At 36.7% G+C, this 24,012-nt stretch overlaps 1 protein-coding gene across 1 annotated transcript in view; it reads right to left on the bottom strand.

The window, feature by feature from the left end:
* WDR72 (WD repeat domain 72) overlaps positions 1-24,012 on the bottom strand; it is a 315,966-nt gene that overhangs the window by 136,565 nt on the left and 155,389 nt on the right. The window contains exons 14-15 of the mRNA XM_007935300.1: positions 2,204-3,021; positions 1,321-1,415 (exon numbers count right to left, since the gene is read on the bottom strand). Of these exons, the coding sequence (XP_007933491.1) occupies positions 1,321-1,415; positions 2,204-3,021 (913 nt within the window). The remainder of the gene's footprint in view (positions 1-1,320; positions 1,416-2,203; positions 3,022-24,012) is intronic.

Here is a 24,012-nt window from a genome sequence, read left to right as displayed (position 1 = left end):
TATTTACTTAAGTTCTTCTAGGCACTGTTCTAGCAACTGAGGAAAACAGTAGATAAAACTATCATAAAAACAAAACAAAGCAATACAAGCAAACCATCATGGAGCTTATATTTTAGTAGCAGGAGGCAGATGACAAATGACAGAATGATAAATGTATGCCAGACAGTGAGAAGATTATGTGAAGGGGATAGAGTGCTGAAAGGAGGAAAAGCACCTTCATTTCAATGTGACATTTGAGGAAGACTTTAAGAATGTGGGAGTAAGTTGCCATACAGATATCTGGGGAAAGAGCACTTCAAGCAGAGAAAATAGAGTTTTAGAGTTCCAAAACTTTAAAACCTGCCTGTCAAGTGAGGATAAGAGTGATAAATAGGGCAGTGTAGCTGAAAAGAGTGAAGCAGGAGATGAGTAGGAAGACATGGTATGTGATGATGTAGAAAAAAACAGCCAGATCACATAGGCCTTGTGAGGACTGTGGCTTTTATTCTGAGTGACATGGAAGTCACTGGAGGCCTTAAGCAGAAGAGTGTGAGGTTCTGACTCAGTTGTGAATAGGTCACTCTGGCTGCTTGGAGGACAATAGAGAGTAGGAGCTAGGAAAGGTGTTTAGGAGACTATGAGGTCATTTCCAAGGATGGTGGCTCACACCAGGGTGGTGGACCTGTCACTGGTGAGAATCAGTCAGGTTTGGGATATGTTCTGAAGTTAGAACTAAGATGATTTTTAAAAGATTGGATGTGGGATATGAGAGAAAAATCAAAAAACTAAAGCCATTGGTTAAGCACCTGGAAAGATACAACTGTCAATTACTTAGACAATGAAGACTAGGAAGAGCAGGTTGGAGGGATGGATTAGTCATTTGGCCTCAAAAGAAAATCTAAACACCAAATTTTACTCAGAAGAGTTAAAGGACTACCATATAACATTCTGAAATATCTCTAAAATCCTCTAATAATCATGTATTTGATATAAAGATCTTGATGCTATAAACTTCCCACTAAATCACAGATGACTTAATTTAATATCCAAGCATTTCCTTTGTTGGAAAGTTTCCAGATTTAAGGCATTTCAAAGATCATTTGATGAATCCATCACATTACGTGTCTCATACTTTATTTATTTTAATAAAAATATTCATAAGTATCTAAATATAGGCACAATATAAGCCTAAAATGAGATGAATACATACTAAATCAAATAGTAAACATACTCATCATTCTAAACTGTAGAGTGAGATCCTGTTATATAAAGACTAGTTCTTTTACACTCTACAAAAAAAAAAATTAAGATCATATCTGTGCCTGTAACTCTATTCCTTACCATTTCGTAAGTAACCATAGAAGCTTGAAATATTCAAAACATCATTCCCAGGATTTTTCACCTTATTATGGACAGATTCCATTCCTTTGAAGGAACTGTTGAAAAAAATTTAAATGATATTATTAAAGAAGTATGAACATTATTTAAGAAAATAAATCAGAGATTTGGGTACATGACTACCTGAACACATTTAAGAATTGAATACCCTCTTTTCAGCAATATCTTCCATATTAATGTCTTCTTTAAATCTTATTTCCCCACTTTGCTCCCACCAAAAACCTTAATCCCAATCAAACTGGCAATAATAGTTTTCTAGAATTATTTTGTGACACACTTTTAAATGAGGGGCCTTGCTGCTTTAGATTCCAGCTAATGCCATAAACTTGTTGTTGTTGTTGTTATGTGCCGTCGAGTCGGCCCTGACTCATAGCGACCCCTCCTCGGCTTTCCGAGGCAGTATCACTATGGAAGTAGGATTGCCCAACCTTCCTTCTGAGGAGTGGCTGGTGGGTTGAACCGCCAGCCTTCTGGTTAGCAGTCAAGTGCTTTAGCCACTATGCTACCAGAGCTCCTATAAACTTAGGAATACTAATATGTTAACATCTGCCAAAAATTCTCCCCAGGCACTATCAAGGCAAGTACAGTGATTCAATCATATTTGCACACCATTCTGTAAAGCCTAGGAAGGAAGGAAGGAAAGAAAGGAGGGAGAGAGGGAAGATAAAAGGGAAGAAAGAAGGGAAAAACAAAGGAGGAAGAGAGAAGGAAAGAGAGAAGACAAGTAGACTGGTTGGCTGGCCAGAGATACTTTTTTTTAAATGATATTCTTTTTTTTCTTTAGTGTTCTAACTAACAGTAGTCAAAATTTCTAGGTATGTCTTACCTGTCAATTCCACAAGCCAATTCTAAAGGCATGTTAACTAGTTTACTAACTAAAAATAGTCTGTTCAATATATAAACTATAGCATTCGTTTCTTGCAAAGAATCACAATTATTCTCTAGTCCTCTTGATGTTACGCCCTGGTTTGGAAGAGTAGCTGTGTATTTATTTGATAAGTCCAAAACTTTTCTGGAAAATAAATTTACTCTTAAATAGTCTTTCTTCATATCAGCATTGCATAAATCCCAACCTGGCAGCATCAATGAGAAATGATCTTCATTTGAAGCAAGTCCTAAAGAAATTGGACCCTGAAGCTTTAAAATATTAAGATGCATAATGCAGAGATTATCTAATTCCTTATCCACTCCCCATGGCAAAAGGCAAGACAGGAGCAATTTAGCTGTGTCTATCAAAAGGTTTGCATCAACTTTTCTTAATGGCTTAGGGTGCATCTTTTTGGAGCTCTTCATTTTCTTATGCCTTTTAATGCCATCATTTTCTTCTGGGAATTTGACAGTATTATCTTCTTGGACAGGGGTTTCACTAACAGACTTGGTTTGTGACTCCCCTGAGAGAGGACCACAAGCAGTTTTATTTCTTTTCAGCGTCAGTGTCTTCTTCTCAACTGTGCTCTTGGCTCGTCTCAGGATCTCACTACCATAGAATGAATTGGAAGAGTCAGCATCACTGATTGGAGTTGGCAGCAAAAGTTCAACAAGATTTTCCAGATCAAATAAAAGAATATGAAAGCCAATGTCACTCCATTTTGTCTTCACAGGTAAGACATTAAAAGGTCTTGGGAAAGACTTGGCATCAGCAACCTAAGGGAGATTTAAAACATGCACTTGTTAAAATTCTTTTTAAAAAAGTAATTTTCTTAGAATTTCCATGATATTAAAGTAGCATGAAAGGAAAGTATTAAGTAGAAATACAATTTAAGGCAAGTTACTTCAAACTTTGGTCTCATCTATAAGAATCTTCTAGACTAAATATTCTTTGAAAATTTGTTTCTTCCTGAAGGTCCTTCTTATTGTTCCTCTAAAATACGAATTAGGCTTTTGAAGATAGACATATCAGATCTGGAAGAACTTAGAAAATATTTTAATAGGAATGGCCTCTCCAAATTTGTGTACAATTCTAAATAATTGGAAGTAACCTAAATGTTAATTAATATTAGATTACATTTTTTTTTAAATAAAAACTCATCTAGTAGACTTTCATTTTTTCTTTCTCTACATAAAATAATTTCTCCCTAACTATTATCACAATGGGCTCCCACACTTCAATATTATGAGGCCTTCGTTAGGTACCCTATCCCTTCCCCTCAACCTATCATTATCTTCTTCCTTGCCTTTTTTGTTTGTTTGTTTCTTTTCTTCCTTATATGGCCACCAGCCACTCCTCAGAAGAAAGGTGGGCAATCTACTTCCATAGTGATACCTCCTTGGAAACCCAAGGAGAGGACACTATGAGTCAGATCTGACTCAATGGCAGTGAGTTTGGTGTTTAGTTTTTGGTATATAGCCATGATAATTTGTTTACTATACACTCTGGTAGCATAGTACCTAAGGCATTTGACTGTTAGCCAGAAGGCTGGTGGATCAAATCCACCAGTCACTCCTCAGAAGGAAGACTGGGCAATCTATTTCCACAGAGATACCACCTCAGAAAGCCAAGGAGGGGTTGCTATGTGTTGGGATCAACTCCATAGCAATGAGTTTATTTTATTTATTTTTTTGGTTTTTCACCTCGAGTATTCCACTTTGGCAGGAAATTTGAGTGTTTTGTGCATTGCTCTATTCCCAATTCCTACAAAATAGTACTGCTATACAGCAAAACCCAAATGGGTTGCCATCAACTCAATTCTGACTCATGGCAACCCCATGTGCTACAGAGCAGAACTGCACTTCTAGGGTTTTCAAGTCCTTTCAGAAACAAATTGTCAGGCCTTTCTTTTGAGGTAATCCACCAGTCACTCCTCAGAAGGAAGATGGGGCAATCTACTTCCATAGTGATACTGCCTCGGAAACCCAAGGAGGGGGCGCTATGAGTCAGGTCCGACTTGACGGCACATAACAACAACAACAACATGGGTTAGTAGTGGGAGAAAGTTTGTTTCCTTCTGTAAAGACTACAGCCTTGTAATCTTCTATAATGATTACTGTCCTATGGGGAGAGTTCTACTTTGTCCTGTAGGTCTCTATGGACCTAGGCAGAGTTCTATACTGTCCTATAGGTCTCCATGAGTTGGAATCAACTTGATCGCAGTGGGTTTGACTTAGTGTACTTTGGTGGGCTAGTAGTTGAGCTTTTAACTGTTTGTGCCATCCAGGGACACCCACAGCATTATCAGGTGCTCAATAAATACAAATCATTCATTGCTGAATGAATGATTAGTATATTTAAACAATGGAAAGCCATATGTAAAAATGATGGTGTAAAGCCATTTTTATTAGAAGGAAAAGATGTTCTGTTAAATAGAAAAAAATAATCTTTTTGCACAACTATATGTGTCTGAATATATAGATATTTTTCCACACTAACACACACATACATATGTGTGTATATATGTGTGTGCACGTGTGGGTGTGTGTAGAAGGTCACAAGTACATGCAGCAAAAATTTACAGTTAATTGGAAAGCATTGAATTGAAATTATCTTTATTTACACTTGATGGGATTTTGGGATTTTGGAGAGGGACATAGAGCTCAAAAATTTTTTGCTGTGATAATATATTTTATTTCAAATCATTAAAAAATTTTAAAAATACACTATTAAAATTTTTTAAAAAATTTAAAACATGGAGAATAAAATGGGGGAAACAAACTTGTCCGACAATAAGATAGTAAAAGTATTAAAATAATTACTAAATAAGTAATTTGTATAAATTACTAATAAAAAAGTATCATTCAGATTGAAAAATGGACAAAGAATAGGAATTAGCAAATAATAATATTTAAATTAAAGGGTGAAAAAATTAGTAATCAAAGTAAAATTAATATAATACCATTGCATATTAATTTAGCAAAGAAAGATTTTTACATTATTTTATTGTGTAATGTTTAATAAATACACAATAGTATATAAACCACTTATTTGGACTCTTTGGAATTATCTATGTATACAATGGAAATATGTAAATGTATGTACCAAGAAACATGGAAAAAACTACAGTGCAACATTAACTATGGGAGCTCTGGTGGCGTAGTGCCTAAGGCATTTGACTGCCAACCAGAAGGTTGGTGGTTCAAACTCACCAGCAACTCCATGGAAGAAAGACTGGGCAATCTACTTCCGTAAAGATTTTCCATCTTGGAAACTCAAGGAAAGGTCTCTATGAGTCTGAAACAACTCTACAGCAGTGAGTTTGGGGGTTTTTTTTGGAACTATATTTATAATCATAATTATATTAAACTAGAAAAAGTCCATCAATAATAGAATGGATTAAAAAAATTGCAATATAGCAATATAGCAATACATAATAGTAACAACGAAAATTTATAGCAACATGCAACAATATGTATGAATCTAACAAAGATAATGTTCATAAAAGAAGGTAGACACAAAAGAAATAATTCTCTATGATTTAATTTATATCAAAATAAAATAAAAAAAAACAGAAAACAAACAATAGAGATAAAGATGCATGTATAGATAATCAAACTATTATTGCTTTGTGCTATTGACTTGATTTCAACTCAAAGCAACCCCATGTGAAAAAGGAGAACTGCTCCACATGGTTTCTTAAGGTGTAATATTTATAGGAGTAGATTGTCTTTTATCCTTTAGAGCTACTGATGGGTTAGAACCACCAACTTTCAGTTATAAGCCAAACACTTAACCACTGTGCCACCAGGATTCCCTAATAAAACTATAAGGATAGTCATTACATTTGGAGAACAGAAAGGATATAGTTTTTAGGTTGTTAGCATATTTTATTTCTTGATCTGTATGGTGGCTAGGCAGGTGTTTGCTTTGTGACAATTCAGAGGCTGTACATTTTTGTTTGGTTGTGCTTTTTCTGATATATATTTCATAATAAATTATACAAATGGATTGTATAAAGAATGTTAGCAAAGTGCCACCATCCAGGTTAAAGAGTAGATCCCATACTGCTACCTACTGTCAGAAGTGTCCAATATCCTAAATTTCATGTTCATGATTTTTTTGCTTTTCACTTTCCATATATTATTTCACTGTTTATAATTTTTCTTAATTGGTCTTTATTATACTATTATACTTATGAAGTTCATATTGGTTAATGCTTATCACTTTTGTTCTCACTAAAGTACTACACTATATGAAAACTACAGTTTATTTATCCATTGCTTTTAAATGGATATCTATATTATTTTCAAGTTTGCCATTATAAAAAGAAAAAAAAAAAAAAAAAACTACAGTGAACATTCTTCTATAAAGACTTCTGGTAAACATATGCCAAAGTGTCTGGAATGAAATTGATAACTCATACAATATGAACATCTCCAACTCTACTAGATAATTTCAAATAGTTTTCCCATGTGGTTGCACTGATTTGTAATCCCACCAGCATTGTATAAAGAGTTCCCATCACTCCATGTCCTCATTAATGTGGGCTTTCTCATTTTTGTCTACATGGGGAATATAAACTGGTATCTTTTATAGTTTTTATTTTCATTTTCTTAATTATTAATAGGATCAAGCATCATTGCAATATTTTATTGGTCTTTCATTTTGTTCTATAAGATGCTTACTTAGGGCTTTTATAAACTTTCTATTTGTCTGTTCTTATTGATTTTTAGGAGTTATATATTTACTCCAGAAGTAATCCTTTGTTAGTTATGTGCTCCAAATACTCTGTTTGTGGCTTGTCTTCTCACTAATTTGAATAGTGTTTTCTGATGAACATTAAGGTTCTGTTTTAATATTGCCAAATATTGGAAACATTTAAAGTTCTCTTTTTTTAAAAAAATAAAACTTTCTCTACTCAGAGGAAATAATAATATTTATATTTTTCCCAAAATTTAAAGTTTTACAGTTTTTTTAAAAAGCTGTAACACACTTTTTTTTTCTCATTTTTATACAATACTTGGTTTAGAATAAGAAACTTTTTCATTTTTTTTTAAATTTTTATATTCAACTGTTCCAATGGTATTGGTGAATTTGCTCTTTCCTCAATGGTCTCTATTATCTGGGACCTTGATCAATTAATCTAAGACTATAAAATACTACATTATACAATAGTTTCACAAAATGATTTAACATTTAACATTGGGCAACTTCCTTCACTTTGACCTTCCTATGGCTTTTACTATTCCTTACACTAAAACATAAACATACCAAGTTTTAGATTGATCTCTCACTTATTTAACTTATCATTAACAATTTTTTTTTATAGTGTTATAGATTGAATTATGTCTCCTAAAACATATATGTAGTAAATCATAACCCCTAAACCTGTGGTTAAAATCCCACTTGGGAATGGGTTTCTTTGTTAGGTTAATGAAGCAGTATTAGTGTGGGGTGTGTCTAAGTCAATCTCTTTTGAGATCACAAAGAACAAAGATGGGAGAGGACAGATGCTAAGCCATGTGAAGATCTCTAAGAAGCCAAGGAACAAAAGTAGAAAACGGATGAGGACCTTCTCTCAGAACAGACAGAGTGAGAAAGCCTTTTCTGAGAGTTGGTACCCTGAATTTAGACTTATTAACCTCTTAAACTGTGAGAAAATAAACTGCTGTTCATTAAAGCAACCCACATGTGGTATTTCTGTTATTACAGCAGTAGATAACTGGTAGTTAAGGTTGTGTGTCAATTTGGCTGGGCTGTAGTTTTGACTGGCCTGGCAGTTGGATGTACTTATTCCCCATGATAAGATTGTAATCACCTCCATGATGGAATCTGTTGTGAGGAGCTCATCAGTTGAAGGGGAGTAGCTGTGGGGGTGTAGTCTGTTTCCAGCATATATGGAGAAGCTTTGAGAAACGTCATAGCTTTTGGAACATTTTGGATCCTGTGTTTGGCTGAGTCTTCATCTCCAGTTCCTAGACTTGAACCAGTGAGTGGCCTGTCGATCTTGGGATTGTTCCCAAACCTGAACTAGTGGTCTGCCGTGTTGCCTGTAAATCTTGGGATTCTGCCATTTTACTTGTTGATTTTGGATTTGTCAGCCTCAGCGGCCAGCAAGTGCACGAGTCAGAACCTTATAGCTTGCTCCAGCAGGCCTGGAGCAAGAGGCAGGGCTGACGTGTAAGGTCCAGGGGCCTTCATCCACCCCCTAGAGCCAGCTCTCTGAATTCAGACTTCTAGCTTCCTAAACTGTGAAATAAAAAAATCCCTGTTTGTTAAAGCCATCTACTTGTGGTATTCCTGTTGTAGCAGCACTAGAGAACGGAGGCAAAAACTAAGACAGACAGTTGCGTAAGTGTTTAAAAAGATGTCTAAGTTTTTTGTGGATCATTTTAAAAATTATCTGTAGCACCTATGGGTCCTATTTATTTCTGCTATTTGCTGCTTGTCCTTTTACTCTTGCTAAAATTTGTCAATTTTGATATTCTTTTTGAAGAATCAAGTTTTGACTTAGTTGATACTCTCCAAAGGAATAATGTTTTCCTTGAAAGATAGTTTTGCTGAGTTTACAATTTTTGCTTGACTTATCTTCTCAGAGCATTTTGGAAGATATTATTCCACAGTCTTCGGCTTCCTTTGATGCATCTGAGAAGTCAGCTGGCAGTCCGTCACTTCAACTTTCTTTGCTGTTTTTCAAGACCTTTCTGTCTTTAATATTCTGCAGCTTCACTAGGATTTTACTAGGTGTGGATGTTTTGCCCATTCCTAGGTTATATCTGAATATTTCTATCTTTCACCAATTTTGTGAAATTCACAGCTTTATCTTTGGGACTACTGTCTCCCCACCATTCTATTTTCCCTATAGAATAGGACAGCTATTTGTCTGACCCTCTATTCTCCTCCCATCTCTTTGTGCCACTTGTTAAGCAATCTCTTCAGGATTCTTCTTTTAGTTTGCCAGTCTTTTGACTTGTCTCTAATATGTAATTTACTTACTTATTGGGTTTCTAATTTTTATTTTTATATTTTCCATTTCTGGAAGTTCTATTTTTTCTTTTTTTAAAAAGAATTGATCCTTTTTTTTTTTTCAAAAAAAAAAAAAGCAATTTTGTTGTTTCCCTTATCCTTCATTTCTTATTCATATTTTTAAATGCCTCTGTATTTTTAACCATATTTATTTTGAATTCTGGTGGCATAGTGTCTGAGGCATTTGACTGCTAACTAGAAGGCTGGCAGTTCAAACCCACCAGCCACTCCTTAGAGTGGAGATTGGGAAATCTACTTCCGTAGCGCTACTGCCTTGGAAACACAAGGAGGGGTCACTATGAGTCAGATTCTACTTGACAGCAGTGAGTTTTTTTTTTTTTTATAATTCTAGTATCTGAAATCTTTATATGTAGGACTCCTTTATTTGTTGTGCTTGCCAATGCTTTCCTGTTCCTTTATGTGTTTTCTTTGTGTATGTGTGTGTGCGGTGGGGGAGGTGTGGGCGTGAATGTATATGAGAAACTTTTTCAGAATAGAATTCTTTGAGGCAGTGTAGATCACTCCTCCAGAGAGGAATTTTGCTGGGCATAGCAGGTCAAAATTTTCAAGTCATTAACAACATTTTCAACTTAAAAAGTTTTTCATTCCTAAATTTGATAACAATTATTAGTGAAGAGGCACAACATGATTAGTATAATTGATATCATTAAATTGTAGAGGAGAAGATGAGGAAAAACACTGAATTGGCTAATGCTGTGTTTAAAAAAAAAAGTTTTTGAGTCAAAGGACCATGTGAGTTCTGAACCCTAAACTATATAAAAGGAGTTGTGGTGGCGGTGGGTAAGGAATTTTGGTTGATGACAAGAAGGTCAGCAGTTCAAACCCACCAGCTGCTCCACTGGAGGAAGATGAGGCAATCTACTTCTGTAAAGATTTACAGCTTTGCAAACCCAGTGGTGGTCACTATGAGTTGGAATCCATTCAGTGGCAGTGGGTTTAAACTGTGTAAAGTTTGGCTTTTGGCTATCAATTCTCAGACAGAACTACTTCCCCCATGCATCTTGAGCTAAGGACAATAAAAAAAAATATCTTTATTATCCCCTTTTGTGGAAAATATCCCTCACCTTGGCTCACTTTCTCATTAAGTATACATCTCCTTGTGGATAATGGATGCATGCAGTGGTCTCTAATACAACTTCCCATTATGAACTGCACTGCACATTGCCTCTGATCACCTGCGCAATGGTTAAAAACAAAACTAAAAATACTGAGGGATCACCGAATCCTCTTTCAGCTTTCTCCCTGCCTGACTAGGTTTGTACTCCCATATTTATTTTTTATCTCTAGGAATTAATCTACATTTGTTCACAGAAATTGAGTTTGTAGAGTTATTAAGAATGAAAATATTCAGTTCTGATACTAGAAAGAAAAAATTGATATTCTCATACATTGCAGAAAGAGTGTAAACTGATACCTCCTATATGGAAGGTAATTTGGCAATATGTAGTAATAACCTTAAAATAATATATACCATTAGCACAGAACATCTTTCAAAAATAATTTACCTTAAGGGTATAATTATAAAAATGCAAAAGTTTATATGAAAAGGAATGCTCATTGTAGCATTTTTTTTTAAATCAATAAGCTGAAAATAACTTAAAATGTTCTTAATCTCCTCGGAAGGAAGGTTGGGCAATCTACTTCCGTAGTGATACCTTGGAAACCCAAGGAGGGGTTACTACGAGTCAGGTCCAACTCGACAGCACATAACAACATGACAACAGCAATGTATGTATAGCTAAAAATATTATGGTATAAGCCACAAACTTTTATGCATAGCACTGGTAGAGTAATCTATGTTTTTAAATTTTTTTTAACTTTAAAAAATTTAAATTTTAAAAGAAAAAAGGTCTACATTGGGTATATTACTTTTATATTCTCAAAAACTCCTGAATTTTGCAAGACCAATAACTTATTCATTGCAAATACCTTTTTCAACAACGTAAGTGGTAGGTATACACATGGACTTGACCAGAAAGAGTACACAGGAAACAGATTGACTGCATCTGTGGAAACCAGTGATGGGGAAGTTCAATACCTTCAGCCAAAAAAAGGCCAGGAGCTCTCTCTGGAATAGACCATCAACTGCTTATATGCAAGTTCAGGTTGAAGCTGAAGACAATTATAGCAATTTCACTAGGGCCGAAATATGACCTTGATTATATCCCACCTGAATTTAGAGACCATCTAAAGAATAGATTTGATGCATTGAACACCAGTGATTGTAAACCGGAAGAATTGTGGGATGACATCAAGAACATCATCTGTGAAGAAAGGAAAAGGTCATTAAAAAGACAGGAAAGGAAGAAAAGACCAAAATGGATGTCAGAAGAGACTCTGAAACTTATCCTTGAATGGAGAGTAGCTAAAGCAAATGGAAGAAATAACAAGATAAAAGAGCTGAACAGAAGATTTCAAAAAGGAGCTCAGAGGACAAAGTAAATTATTATTATGATATGAGCAAAGACTTGGAGTTAAAAAACCAAAAGGTGAGAACACACTCAGCATTTCTCAAGCTGAAAGAACTGAGGAAAAATTTCAAGCCTCAAGTGGCAATATTGAAAGATTCTATGTGCAATGTATTGAACGATGCAGGAAACATCAAAAGAAGATGGAAGAAATACACAGAGTCACTGTACAAAAAGCATTGGTTGATGTTCATCCATTTCAGAAGGTAGTATATAATCAAGAATCAATGGTATAGAGGAAAGAAGTCAAAGCTGCACCAAAGGAATTGGTAAACAAGGCTCTAGGAATTGATGGAATACTCATTGAGATGTTTCAACAAATGGATGCCACACTGGAAGCACTTACTTGTCTATGCCAAGACATTTGGAAGACAGCTACCTGACCAGTTGCTGGAAGATATCCATATTTGTACCCATTCCAAAGAAAGATGATCCCACAGAATGTGGAAATTATTGAACAGTATCATTAATATCACACCCAAATAAAATCTTGCTGAAGATAATTCAGCAACAGTTGCAGTAGTATATTGACAGAGAACTTCCAGAAATTCAAGCTGGATTCAGAAGAGGACGTGAAACAAGAGATATCATTTCTGATATCAAATGGATCTTGTCTGAAAGCAAAGAATGCCAGAAAGATGTTAACTTATGTTTTGTTGACTATACAAAAGCATTTGATTGTGTGGATTATTAACAAATTATGGATAACATTGTGTAGAATGGGAATCCCTGAACACTTAATTGTGCTCAAGAAGAACCTGTACATAGACCAGGAGGCTGTCATTCGAACAGAACAAGGGGACACTGTATGGTTTAAAACCAGGAAGGGAGTGTGTCAGGATTGTCTCCTTTCACCATACTTATTCAATCTGTTTGGTGAGCAAATAATCCAAGAAGTTGGAATATATGAAGAAGAAAGTGGTATCAGAATTTGAAGAAGACTCATAAACAACCTACGATACACAGATGACACAACTTTGCTTAATGAAAGTGAGGATGACTTGAAGTACTTACTGATGAAGATTGAAGACTACAGTCTGAAGTATGGATTATTTATCAATATAAAGAAAATGAAAATCCTCCAACTGGACCAATAAGCAGCATCACAATAAATGGAGAAAAGATTGAAGTTATCAAAGATTTCATATTACTTGGTTCTACAATCAACACCAATGGAAGCAGCAGTCAAGACACCAGATGATGTATTGCACTGGCAAATCTGCTGCAAAAGACCTCTTTAAAGTGCTGAAGAGCAAAGTTGTCTCTTTGAAGACTAAGGCACACATAACCTAAGCCATGGTGTTTTCATTCTCCTTCTATGCATGTGAGAGATGGACAATGAATAAGGAAGACCAAAGAAGAGTTGATGCTTTTGAGTTGTGGTGTTAGTGAAGGATATTGAAAGTACCATGGACTTCCAGAAGAATGAACAAATTTATCCTGGAAGGAGTGCAGCAGGAATGCTCCCTGGAAGTGATAATGGCCAGACTTCCTTTGACCTACATTGGTCATGTTGTCAGAAAGGACCATTCCTTGGAGAAGGATATCATGCTTGGCAAAGTGGAAGGTCAAGGAAAAAGCGGAAGGCCCTCAATGAGATGCATTGATACAGTGGCTTCAATAATGGGCTCAGGTATAGCAAGTATTGTGAGGCTGGCACAGGACCAGGCAGTGTTTTGTTCTGTTGTACATAGGGTCACTATGAGTTAGAGCCAATTCAATGGGACCTAACAACAACAACATATTCACACAGTGAAATACGATGCAGTTATTAAAATGAGGTTTTGCAACATATATAATGTGGTGGAAAGAAACTCACATATAGTATTGATTTAAAATATCTCTTAACAAAAAGTCCTACCTCACTTATTAGAAAATTGCAGAGATTTTCAACCCCCTTCTTTGGTTATATACCCACTTCTCACTTATGAACATGGTTAGGTTCCCAAAACTAAGTCATTATATGAAAACTGGTGTTATGTGAAAATGGAGGATGATCACATCACCTCACTCCCTCACCTGTACTGAGAATGTCCCACTGAGCACCTTCTGAGGTTACCTGCAACAACTGCCTCCCCCTCCCCCACATCACTTCAGGAGAGCTTGGCCCCTATCACAGCCCACTGGGGAGGGTCACCCAGTCTTCCTGAGCCAGGGTGGCCCAAATGCCACCCTCCTTCCCATCCCTAGGATCCCTTCTTCTACCCTCACTGTATTTTCAGGATGAGTAGCCCTGCTTCATCCTCTCAATGATCCCCAAACACCGTTGGTGGTTTTGCCAGGAACAAGAGATTTTCTGTCTATGAGTGGGAGGGTTTGGGTGCCATGAGGGGTGCAGAGTGCACACTCTGCTAGTCCTTGCTGAGTGCCCACTAAGTTGGGTGTCATGTAAGTTAACTGTCCACAGGATAGGGAACAGGACCCAGCACTTGCACTAACTCATCTCTCTTCCCTCATTACACTCAGTAGGGAGAGAGACCAATGCCAGGCAATAAACATGGCTTGGAATAGGGCAGTTTAAGGACACACAAGAAACCATGAGGATGCGAAGTAAGCACTCCACAGTCAGCCTTGAAAGGTTCAAGAAGGATTCTAACAAGTGAAAACCAAATTGAGATCTGAAAGATTAAGGATAAGTGGACGAAGTAATAATGGGAGGCAGAGTTTTCCAAGCAAAGGAAAAGCTACTGAGTCAGAAACTCTGCAAGGATGTTGCAGATGGCCATTGGTCAGTAGTTACTCCTCTAGTACTTTGGCTATTTTCCTAGAATTAATGACGAATGCAACTAAAATAAATAAAATTCAAGGTCTCTACAACTCAATATGCTTATAAAAAGAAACATAATGGATCCAAAAGTTTGGAGGATAAAAATAATAGGTGTGAAAATATAAGTCTAACACCTTCATCCAAAAAAAGTCCATTTATTTTTTTCCTTTCATCCTACTTTGTTCAGTCTGTGCCTCTTCATTTTCTGTCTCACTCAGAAAGACAAAATGGTTGAACAAGACTGGTTTTACCCCCTGCCTTTGAAGGTAGAAATACACTTTCCAACAACATGTTCTGAAAATATTTCTCTCTGAAAAAATATTGGACACCCCATTGAGTCTGTTATAAAAGGATTTGACCTGCTTAACCTACCACAACCACTTAAGACATTTGGTGAAACTGATGCTTAAAACTTTCCTCATATAAAACAATTAAATATAACAGGTATGATAAAACAGCAAACTTCTTGTTCTCTGTATTTGACCATAATAAAAACAAACTACTGTCATCTGTTCTCTTTGGAGACTTGGAAGTGAAATGACTTGTTCAAAGTTGCCCAAGCCAGGATTCCCAAGTCTCTGTGTGTGTGTCTGTGAGTACAATTTATATATTTATAAATAATATAACTTATATACTCAGATTTTACTAATTCCCTGACAGTGAGGTGGAAGAACTGAGTCATACCCAATGCCAGTGACAAATGAGACGGATTAACAACTGAAGAAGAGAAAATGAACTCAGAGGCTTCCAATAGAAAATACTTTAATATAAAATATGTAGGAGAAGCCTGCCAAACCTTAATTATATGTCAGTTACTTTAATAAAATAACTATTATTCCTTGAAAGTCATACAGGAAGTAAGAGCTGACATATTGTATATCATACAATTTAAGTGTGTGTGGGGAAAATATACATAAAACAAAACCTCCTTGATTCATTCTTTAGTCATTTAAATAATTAGAGTATAATTGCAATCACACCCTAAATTTTGTTAAATATAAAACAAGCTGCATTAATAATTTTAATTTTTCTCCTAAGTTAAAATAAAATTCTTTTTTATTCCTCTTTGCAGACTTCTATTCAACTAACTCATCATATTAACTGGTGCTCTCCAATCCTTCTGACACTAGTACACTATTTTCTACTTTCTGTACTTCTGCTCATAGCAAAAGTTATTTCCTTTCTAATAATTTCATCTCTTTTTTGCTCTAACCCTTCTTTTCCAGGTGTACTTATCATTTCATTCATACATTTTAATAAGATATGTAAAAATTGATCAACTTTGCATTTAAAACTTAGTTTCTAGGAAAACAAAGTTTAATGATGTGTAAAGACTTTATGGTGATGAATCACTATAAAAATTGCTGCCAAATTAGGGATGGATGAGGCAACTGCAATGAACTGGGGAGGAAATGATAAAAAAATATATATATACAAAAATTTTATACTCTGGTTACTCTGCAAATTCCTGAACCTTTATTTTAAATAAAGAAAAATGGAAGTCACGGGTGGTAACTAGTAAGTATGGCTTATGCAAGGGGGATAAACAAGGCATTCTGAAGGATGTATATCCAGGGGAAAGTACATTAGAACACTGATAATAGTAAAAGTTTTTCATGTGAGGAATGGCACTGAGGATAGAAAAAAACATTGAAATATCCATGTATTAAGCATAGTCACTAGACATTATCAGATGATGGACCTATACTTCAAATTTTACAGAAAAGCTAAAGTAATTTCTTGAGGTACACAACTTTCTGAGAAAAAAATTCTACAAAGTAGGTGAATTTGTTACCTAATTTATAAGAAGCATCCTCAAAATATATTCCATCAAAAGCAAAAACAAAAACAAAACAACCCATAACAACAAAAAACCCTCAGAACTAATCGGGGACTCAGACATACACACACACACACACACACACACAGCACACGCATGCACACACACACAAACACAGTACCTGCCTATAAAATCTCAAAACTTCAAATAACTACTTTTGTGTTATGACAAATTACCAAATCCTAGAGGTTTTAAAAATATAGGTTGACTTCTAGTCACAATAGTAAAACTTAGACTTTGTAGCAACCTATTTTATCTAAATACAGACCAACAATTGATGAAATACTTTCAAAAAAGAAACTCAAAAAGTCTTACCAAGCTCAAAAACAAAATAAACTTCTCGGATGACCAAAATGAAACAAAAATACAAACTGCAGGTTGGGCTGAAGTCACAGGCCTCCTTAGCAACAGGTCTATAAGCAGGGTTAGGGCTTGGGCGTTCAGTTCCTAGGGTTAATGTTAGACCTACGAGGGTAAAGGATCTAGAAATTCTAAGGTCATTTGTAATTGAATCAAGTCATATACTATTCCACTGACTGACTATACAGATATATACTCAATGTCAGTATAATCCAGATCTCATTCTGGACTGAGAGACTTGAAAAAGTATATAGAGGCAACAGTAAAACCAACAGAGATTAACAAAATAGGAGAAAGAGAAAAATGAAGTATGTGACAGCTGAAATCACAAGAGAAAAAAATGTTTTTCTGTTAAAATGAGTCAGTAGCAGCAATGAGGTAGAATAAGACAGTGATAGTTGAAGTTTTGCTTCCCAGTCCTCCTACTAGTATTAATGAGATAACAGGATAAACTGCTGAAGGTGAAAATCTTTCAGGGATAAAGACTGTTTTAACTTCCACTTTTCCTATCCTCCCTGAGCTAGAAAAAGAAACTTAGTTATGGGCTAGAATACATCAGCAGGTAGGCCTCACTGAAAAATCAACAGGCACGGTCTAGTTAGTGTGGCCAACAGGACTGGATCTCATGCCATTTTACTGAAAGGAGACAAAAACAGGGAGCTCTCCAGATTGTCAAGAGTATTTTCAACTCAGAACAACTCAGGTTTTGGAGCAAAACTAAGGTGATCACTTCACTTCTGAAAATGATAATAGAGCCCTGCAGCCATTTTATGAATAAGAATGAATTGCCAATAGGTTTGCTTTTTTTTTTTTTTTCTCCCCTGGGGCAGCAGCATTTTTACCTAAACTACAGCCCTACCCATGCAGACAGAAAGACACTGGGATATCCTATTATCCTTAGGAGGGAGCTTGGAATAAATTTTCCCATGAAATCATAAGGAGTGACTTGGTAGAATTTAAAATGCTCTTGATAGCACATGTCATTTACACCATGATTTAAAGAGGCTGTAGTAAACTGGCTTAGAAACTAAGCACCCTTCATGTTATTGTTTCTTAGAGAAGATTCAATTGAAGCTCCAAACAACCAATGTTAGACAAACTTTGAGAATACAATTTATCCTCACGTTGGCTTGCTTGTTTTTCTTTTATTGCTTCAGTGCATCCACTGATAAGGCCTAGCTTTAAGATTAATTTTACTGTTATGTATTCTGTATAAAACTTTACTAAAGTCTCAAATATAGTACTGTGTCATTCAATTTTTTGCCTTTTTCTCATGGGTAACCCCATTCCTTCTTTTACTTTTTGCATTTTTCCAATTTTTTTTCCCTTCATTACTCTCCTTCTCTTAGCAAAATGTTTTTTGTGATTCATTCATTGTATGGCATGGTGTGTTACATTCTATTTTTATTGCTCAATCCCCATTAGTTTTATACAGGGAAAATGGATTCATATTTGAAAAGAAACAAAAATGTGTTAACACAAAGATCTTAGATCTTATGCAACTGAAAACATTTCCTTTGCACAGCATTTCTTTTCACCATTTGGGTCTGGGGATCATTATTATTCAATGTAGCTTTAACTGGAATATCTTTCCTTGCTGCCTGCCATAAACTCAGTCTGCACAGCACTGGTAGAGTAATCTATGTTTTTTTTTTTTTTTTTTTTTTAAAGCCTGCTTTGGGTATATTACTTTTATATTCTCAAAAGCTCCTGAATGCCTCTAAAATTAAGTGCAAACTCCCAAACTCACTGGGTTGGTTTATCCAGATGTCTAGTTGAGTCCTTTTCTCCCTTTCCTAATTTTGTTACCCTTCTTTTGTTTAGTCAGACTTTTTTCATGACCAAATGTTTTGATTCATTTCCATATAGCCCAGTGATTAAGGCATTCAGCTGATAATCAAAAGTTTGGCAGTGCCAACTCACCAGCTGCTCTATGGGGGAAAGATGAGGCAGTCTGCTTTGTAAAGATTTACAGCCTTGGAAAGCCTGTGGGGCAGTTCCACTCTTCCTACAGAGTCACTATGAGTCAGAATCAACGCAATGGCAGTGGGTTGTGTTTCTTTTCGGCTTTGCTCTTCTCAGGTTCCACCCAAATTCTACCTTCTATATTGCTCCAACCTTGTCTAACTCATCCCCATATTCTCTCTCTCTCTTCTCTCAACTCATTAAAAATTATTTTCTATATCACACACGTAGTCACATAATTATATTATGTGTAAAAATTAAATCATCCACAAAGAGTAAAGTTCCTTATCCAGGAACTATATCATCTGGTGTGAGCTATTTGAGGTCAGGATTCATTTCTAATTTTTTTTTTTTTTTTGAGGGCTACTTCTGTAATCAATATTTTGCCAATCACCTCACTGCTGTCAAGTTGATTCGACTCATAGTGACCCCTCCTTGGGTTTCCAAGGCGGTATCTCTATGGAAGTAGATTGCCCAATCTTCCTTGCAAGGAGTGGCTGGTGGGTTTGAACTGACAGCCTTCTGATTAGCAGTCAAATATCTTAGGAACTACACCGCCAGAGCAAAAATTCCATTAAATGAAACATTTTTATATCACTTACAGAGCCAGAACAATGAAGGCACAAAATAGAACCAATCACAAAGCAGCTTGTTTCCCTTTAACTCTCAGACAAGAAGTGAACAAAGGAATACTTCAGTTTCACTATCATCATTCCAACAACAAAAGAGTTAAGAATAATTCCCAAGAAATGGGTACCCAACCTCTTAACTTTACCATTAAACAGTGTTATTTCAGAGATTAGATGAAAAAAGTTCAGCACTGCAGTGGGGGTCATCTACACAAGCAGCTCCATTACTGCCAAACAGTCCTGGCACCTTAACAAAGTAAAAGATGCTCAGGTCTAATTTATAATCTGGCAGGTATTTCAATTCCTTCGAATCCTAAAACAGAGGCTACCGTAGAAAAGAAACATGACACATGGAAGAACAACGACAGATTTCTGTTGTTGTTGTTGTTATGTGCCATCGAGTCAGACCCGACTCATAATGACCACTCCTTGGGTTTCCAAGGCGATATCACTACAGAAGTAGATTGCCCAACCTTCCTTCTGAGGAGTGGCTGGTGGGTTTGAACTGCCAGTCTTCGGGTTAGCAGTCAAGTGCCTTAGGCACTACACTACCAGAGCTCCTGACAGATTTCTACTCCATGACAAAATGGCAAAGTCGTATTTAACAGAATGCTGGAAGTCAGGAAGAGTTACATTGAGTTACTGGGACTTCCACAAATAAAATATCTTTCTAAATTGGTAATTGGTATTTTATACTTTCTGCTAATCATGTTGTTTCTTTGGCACACTGCCCTTTTACCAAATGACAGGGAAACATACTGAAAAGCCAGAGCATTTTTTAACTTTAAAATATCAACAACTAGTTATACTCAAATATGCTTTTTAAATCATGGTAACATTGAATTCTTCACTAAGAAAGACTACTACATCTCCTTACATCCCTGTTTCTAGTAATGGAAGTAACAATATTGCAGTCAAGCAGGCTTAAACCTGAATATCATCTTTTCCCTCTTCTTTTTCAACTCTTCTTTCTTCAATGTCTCTCACACTATGTACCTTTTACAGAGCATCTGCTATGTGCTAGGAGCTATGCCATATGTGGGTGATTCAGTGGTGAGCAAGACAGACACACAATGCCTGAAGCACACAGCTTTTAGTCCATTTATCTCACACAGATTCTTTCCTACTTTCCTCTCCTAATTGTCATCTGTGCTGGGTATTGTTGTCCAATTCCTCTTCCATTAATAGTTTTTTTGTGGCCATACAGCCTCTGATTTCTCTGCTTTTCCATGTCTTTTCATGCTGAGAATGTCCTAACACCCATTTTCATAATTCCTTCCTTAAACAAAGCTCATTTCCCTAAGATACTTCCCTCCATAAACTTTGTCTACCCTCCCCCTTTCAGTTGTAGTCTTGCCCTTCTTGTACTTTTCATGACATTTTAAATTTATTTTCCACATTTACCTTCTGTCATCATCATCATTATGTATGACTGCCATTATTCTTTACCCACTTTAATCTTTAAAAAGCTGAGCATGCCTAAACTTTGGTGCATCGTACCAGCAGGAATCTGTTCTGTGAAGGGTTCATAAAACATGATACCTTTTCTAGAAGCCTCATTGAGTCTGAAAGTCAGATAAGCTTGAGTTAAATAACCATAAGGGCAAATATGTACTGATTTCATGACATTCTCCTGTTAGTAACTATACAATAATGCAACATAATGCTTGAAGATACTATTCCAGTTCTCTTTAAAAAATAAAAATATTGTTACAGTTGGAGCTCTATGTCAACTTGGCTGGACCATAATTCTGTGTGGTTTAAACATCTGTGATGTGGGTTGTTCCAATGATGAGATCAGATGTATATGTTTTGAGCAGCCAATCTGTTGAAAGGGAGTTTCCCTAGGGCTGTGGCCTGCTTATAATATATTTATGGACATCCTGGGAAAAGAGACACTGTTCTGTTTATCGGGATTCTGTTGTGCTGCCTACAACTGTCTGTGAGCAAACAATTCACCATTTGGCCTGAAAATCTTGGATTTGTCATTCATTGGAGTCAACAGCCAATATACTGCCTGCCAACCTTGAGCTCGTCAGCCCCTGCAGGAGCAAGAGTTGGGAAAAGCCTCCAGCTTGATGTTTGATTCAAGAACTTGGAACTTGCCAGCTTCTAATTTAAGATAAATTTATCTTTCTCTCTCTTTCTCTCTATATAAGTTTTACTGGTTTTGCTTCTCTAGAGAACCCAGTCTAACATGTTTGATACCGAGGGTGGGGTGGTTTTAGAGAGACAAAATCATAAGGATGGGCTTCCTAAATGGGTTCTCCGATTTGATTAATCGTAAAGTAGTGACCCTCCCTCCATTAGTAAAGAGGGCCCTGCTAATCCATGGTGTGAGGTGGCAACATTAATATGCAAAATAGCACCACCAATAGATCAAGTACTTGTAAGAAGTGAGGCTCCGGGTGATCACATATTTGATACTTTTCTGCAATTTTGTCAGCATGAGGAGTATAAAGAAGCTGGCTGGTTTGTCCTACTTACGCTGGCTGGTTTGTCCTACTTACACTAGATAAAGTGGTAAAAGAGCAAGATGAGCTCAGGGCTGCTGAATCATGGCTTAATCACCACATAAAAGACCTCAATGTTTCCAGTTGTGCTCTGAAAGAAAGCCTTATTTCTTCTAGTAACAGAGCTGAGCTTGCCAAAAAACCAAACCTAGTGTCCTATTGTAAGGGTGGCTGAATTACAACGCCAATTAAATTACCAACCCAGAATGGTGTCTGAAGTTAAAATGAGGGCATTGATTGGGAAAAAATGAAATTCTGAAAGCTGGAATGGGGACATATGAACAAATAGTCAGGAAGATCAGGATATGAAGCCTGTAAATTCTGTGGAATCTCTCCCAGCTGAAGGGATTACTGTAAAACCATTATCCCCTCCACCTCAGTTTGATGGGCTTAACCCAACTGTTCCTGCTGGGTCATTGCCTGAGGCAGAGACCATGGAAGACATTGCTAAATGCTCTCAGGAACTGCCTCAACCACCCATTATTGCTGCTACACCTGTAACTTTAAAATTAAGTCCAAGCAAGCCCCAAAAGGTGAAATACAAACTGTGACTGAGGAGGTGGTATGCTATACCTGAAAAGACCTCTTGATTTTGCTACCATGTGCATACAGAAACCTGGAGAATATGTATGTAAATGGCTACTGAAGGTGTGGGATAATGGTGCAAAGAATGTAAACTTGGATCAGTCTGAGTTTGATTTAGGCCCACTAAGTACAGATTCTTCGTTCAAATGTTTGAGCTTGAGAGGTTAGGAAAGGATCTAATAGTTTATTTGGTTGGCTTACTGGAACATGGATTATGTGGTAGCCTGCCTTACTTAAGTCAAGTTGAAGTGCCAGACTTGCCTTGTTATAATGTAGAAGAAGGTTATCCAGAGGCTTATGGAAATTGGCTGTTAGAAAGGATTTATCAGATTAGATCCCTACAGCCAGAAATGGAGAGTCCAGAAGACATGCCTTTCACCAGTACTATGAGGAATAAATTTGTGAAGGGAGTTTCAGCATCCTTGAAGACTGCTATGATTGCTGTTTTATGTAAGACAGATTTGACAGTGGGAACTGCCCTAATTGAACTAAGACACTTAACTACAATGGGACTGATTGGATCCCATTGTAGTAGGGGCCAAGTTGCAGCAGTTAATTGACAAAGGCAAGGTGGGCATGGTTACCATAATGGACAGCACAGTCAGAACAGTAATCAGAATAGTCTAACTTGTGTGGAATTATGGCACTGGCTACTTGTGCATGGTGTTCCTAGTAGTGAAATACATGGCAAGTCTACTAAATATTTACTTGATCTGTATAGACAGAAGAAACCTAGGTCATGTGAACAGCAGCCTACATTGAATTGCCAGAATACAGAGTCATGACCTCTCAATCAATTCCCAGACTTGAGTCAGTTTACAGACCAACAACCCCTTGAATGAAGGGGAGGCCAGGTCCCTTTGAGGAAGGACCCCACTACATTGCCAAAAATCTATGTCAGTCTTTCGACTAGCCTTCCCCAAAGGGATCTGAGGCCTTGTACTAGAGTGACTATTTCATTGGGGAAAAGGAAATAATCAGACTTTTCAGGGATTACTGGACACTGGCTCTGAACTGACACTAATTCCAAGAGACCCAAAGCATCATTGTGGCCCACCAGTCAGAGTGGGGACATATGCAGGAGAAGTATTGATGGAGTCTTAGCTAAGATGTGTCTCACAGTGGGTCCAGTGGGTCCCCGAACCTATCATGTAGTGATTTTCCCAGTGCCAGAATGCATAATTGGAATAGATACACTCAGCAATTGGCAGAATTCCCACATTGGCTCCCTGACATGTGGAGTAAGGGCTACTATGGTAGGAAAAGCCAAGTGGAAGCCAGTAGAACTTCCTCTACCTAGAAAAATAGTAAACCAAAAGCAATACTGCATCCTTGGAGGGGTTGCAGAGATTACTGCCACCATCAAGGATTTGAAGGATGCAGGGATGGTAATTCCCACCACATTCCCATTTAATTCACCTATTTGGCCAGTGCAAAAAAGAGATGGATCTTGGAGAATGACAGTAGATTATCATAAACTTAATCAGATGGTGATTCCAATTGTAGCTGCTGTTCCTGATGTGGTTTCATTGCTTAATCAAATCAGTACATGTCCTGGTACTTGGTATGCAGCTATTGATCTGGCCAATG

The sequence above is a fragment of the Orycteropus afer genome, unplaced genomic scaffold (assembly GCF_000298275.1).
Source record: "Orycteropus afer afer isolate SDZICR_OR568_19922 unplaced genomic scaffold, OryAfe1.0 scaffold00026, whole genome shotgun sequence".
Taxonomy (NCBI): Eukaryota; Metazoa; Chordata; class Mammalia; order Tubulidentata; family Orycteropodidae; genus Orycteropus; species Orycteropus afer.
This window is presented reverse-complemented; position numbering and strand designations above follow the sequence as displayed.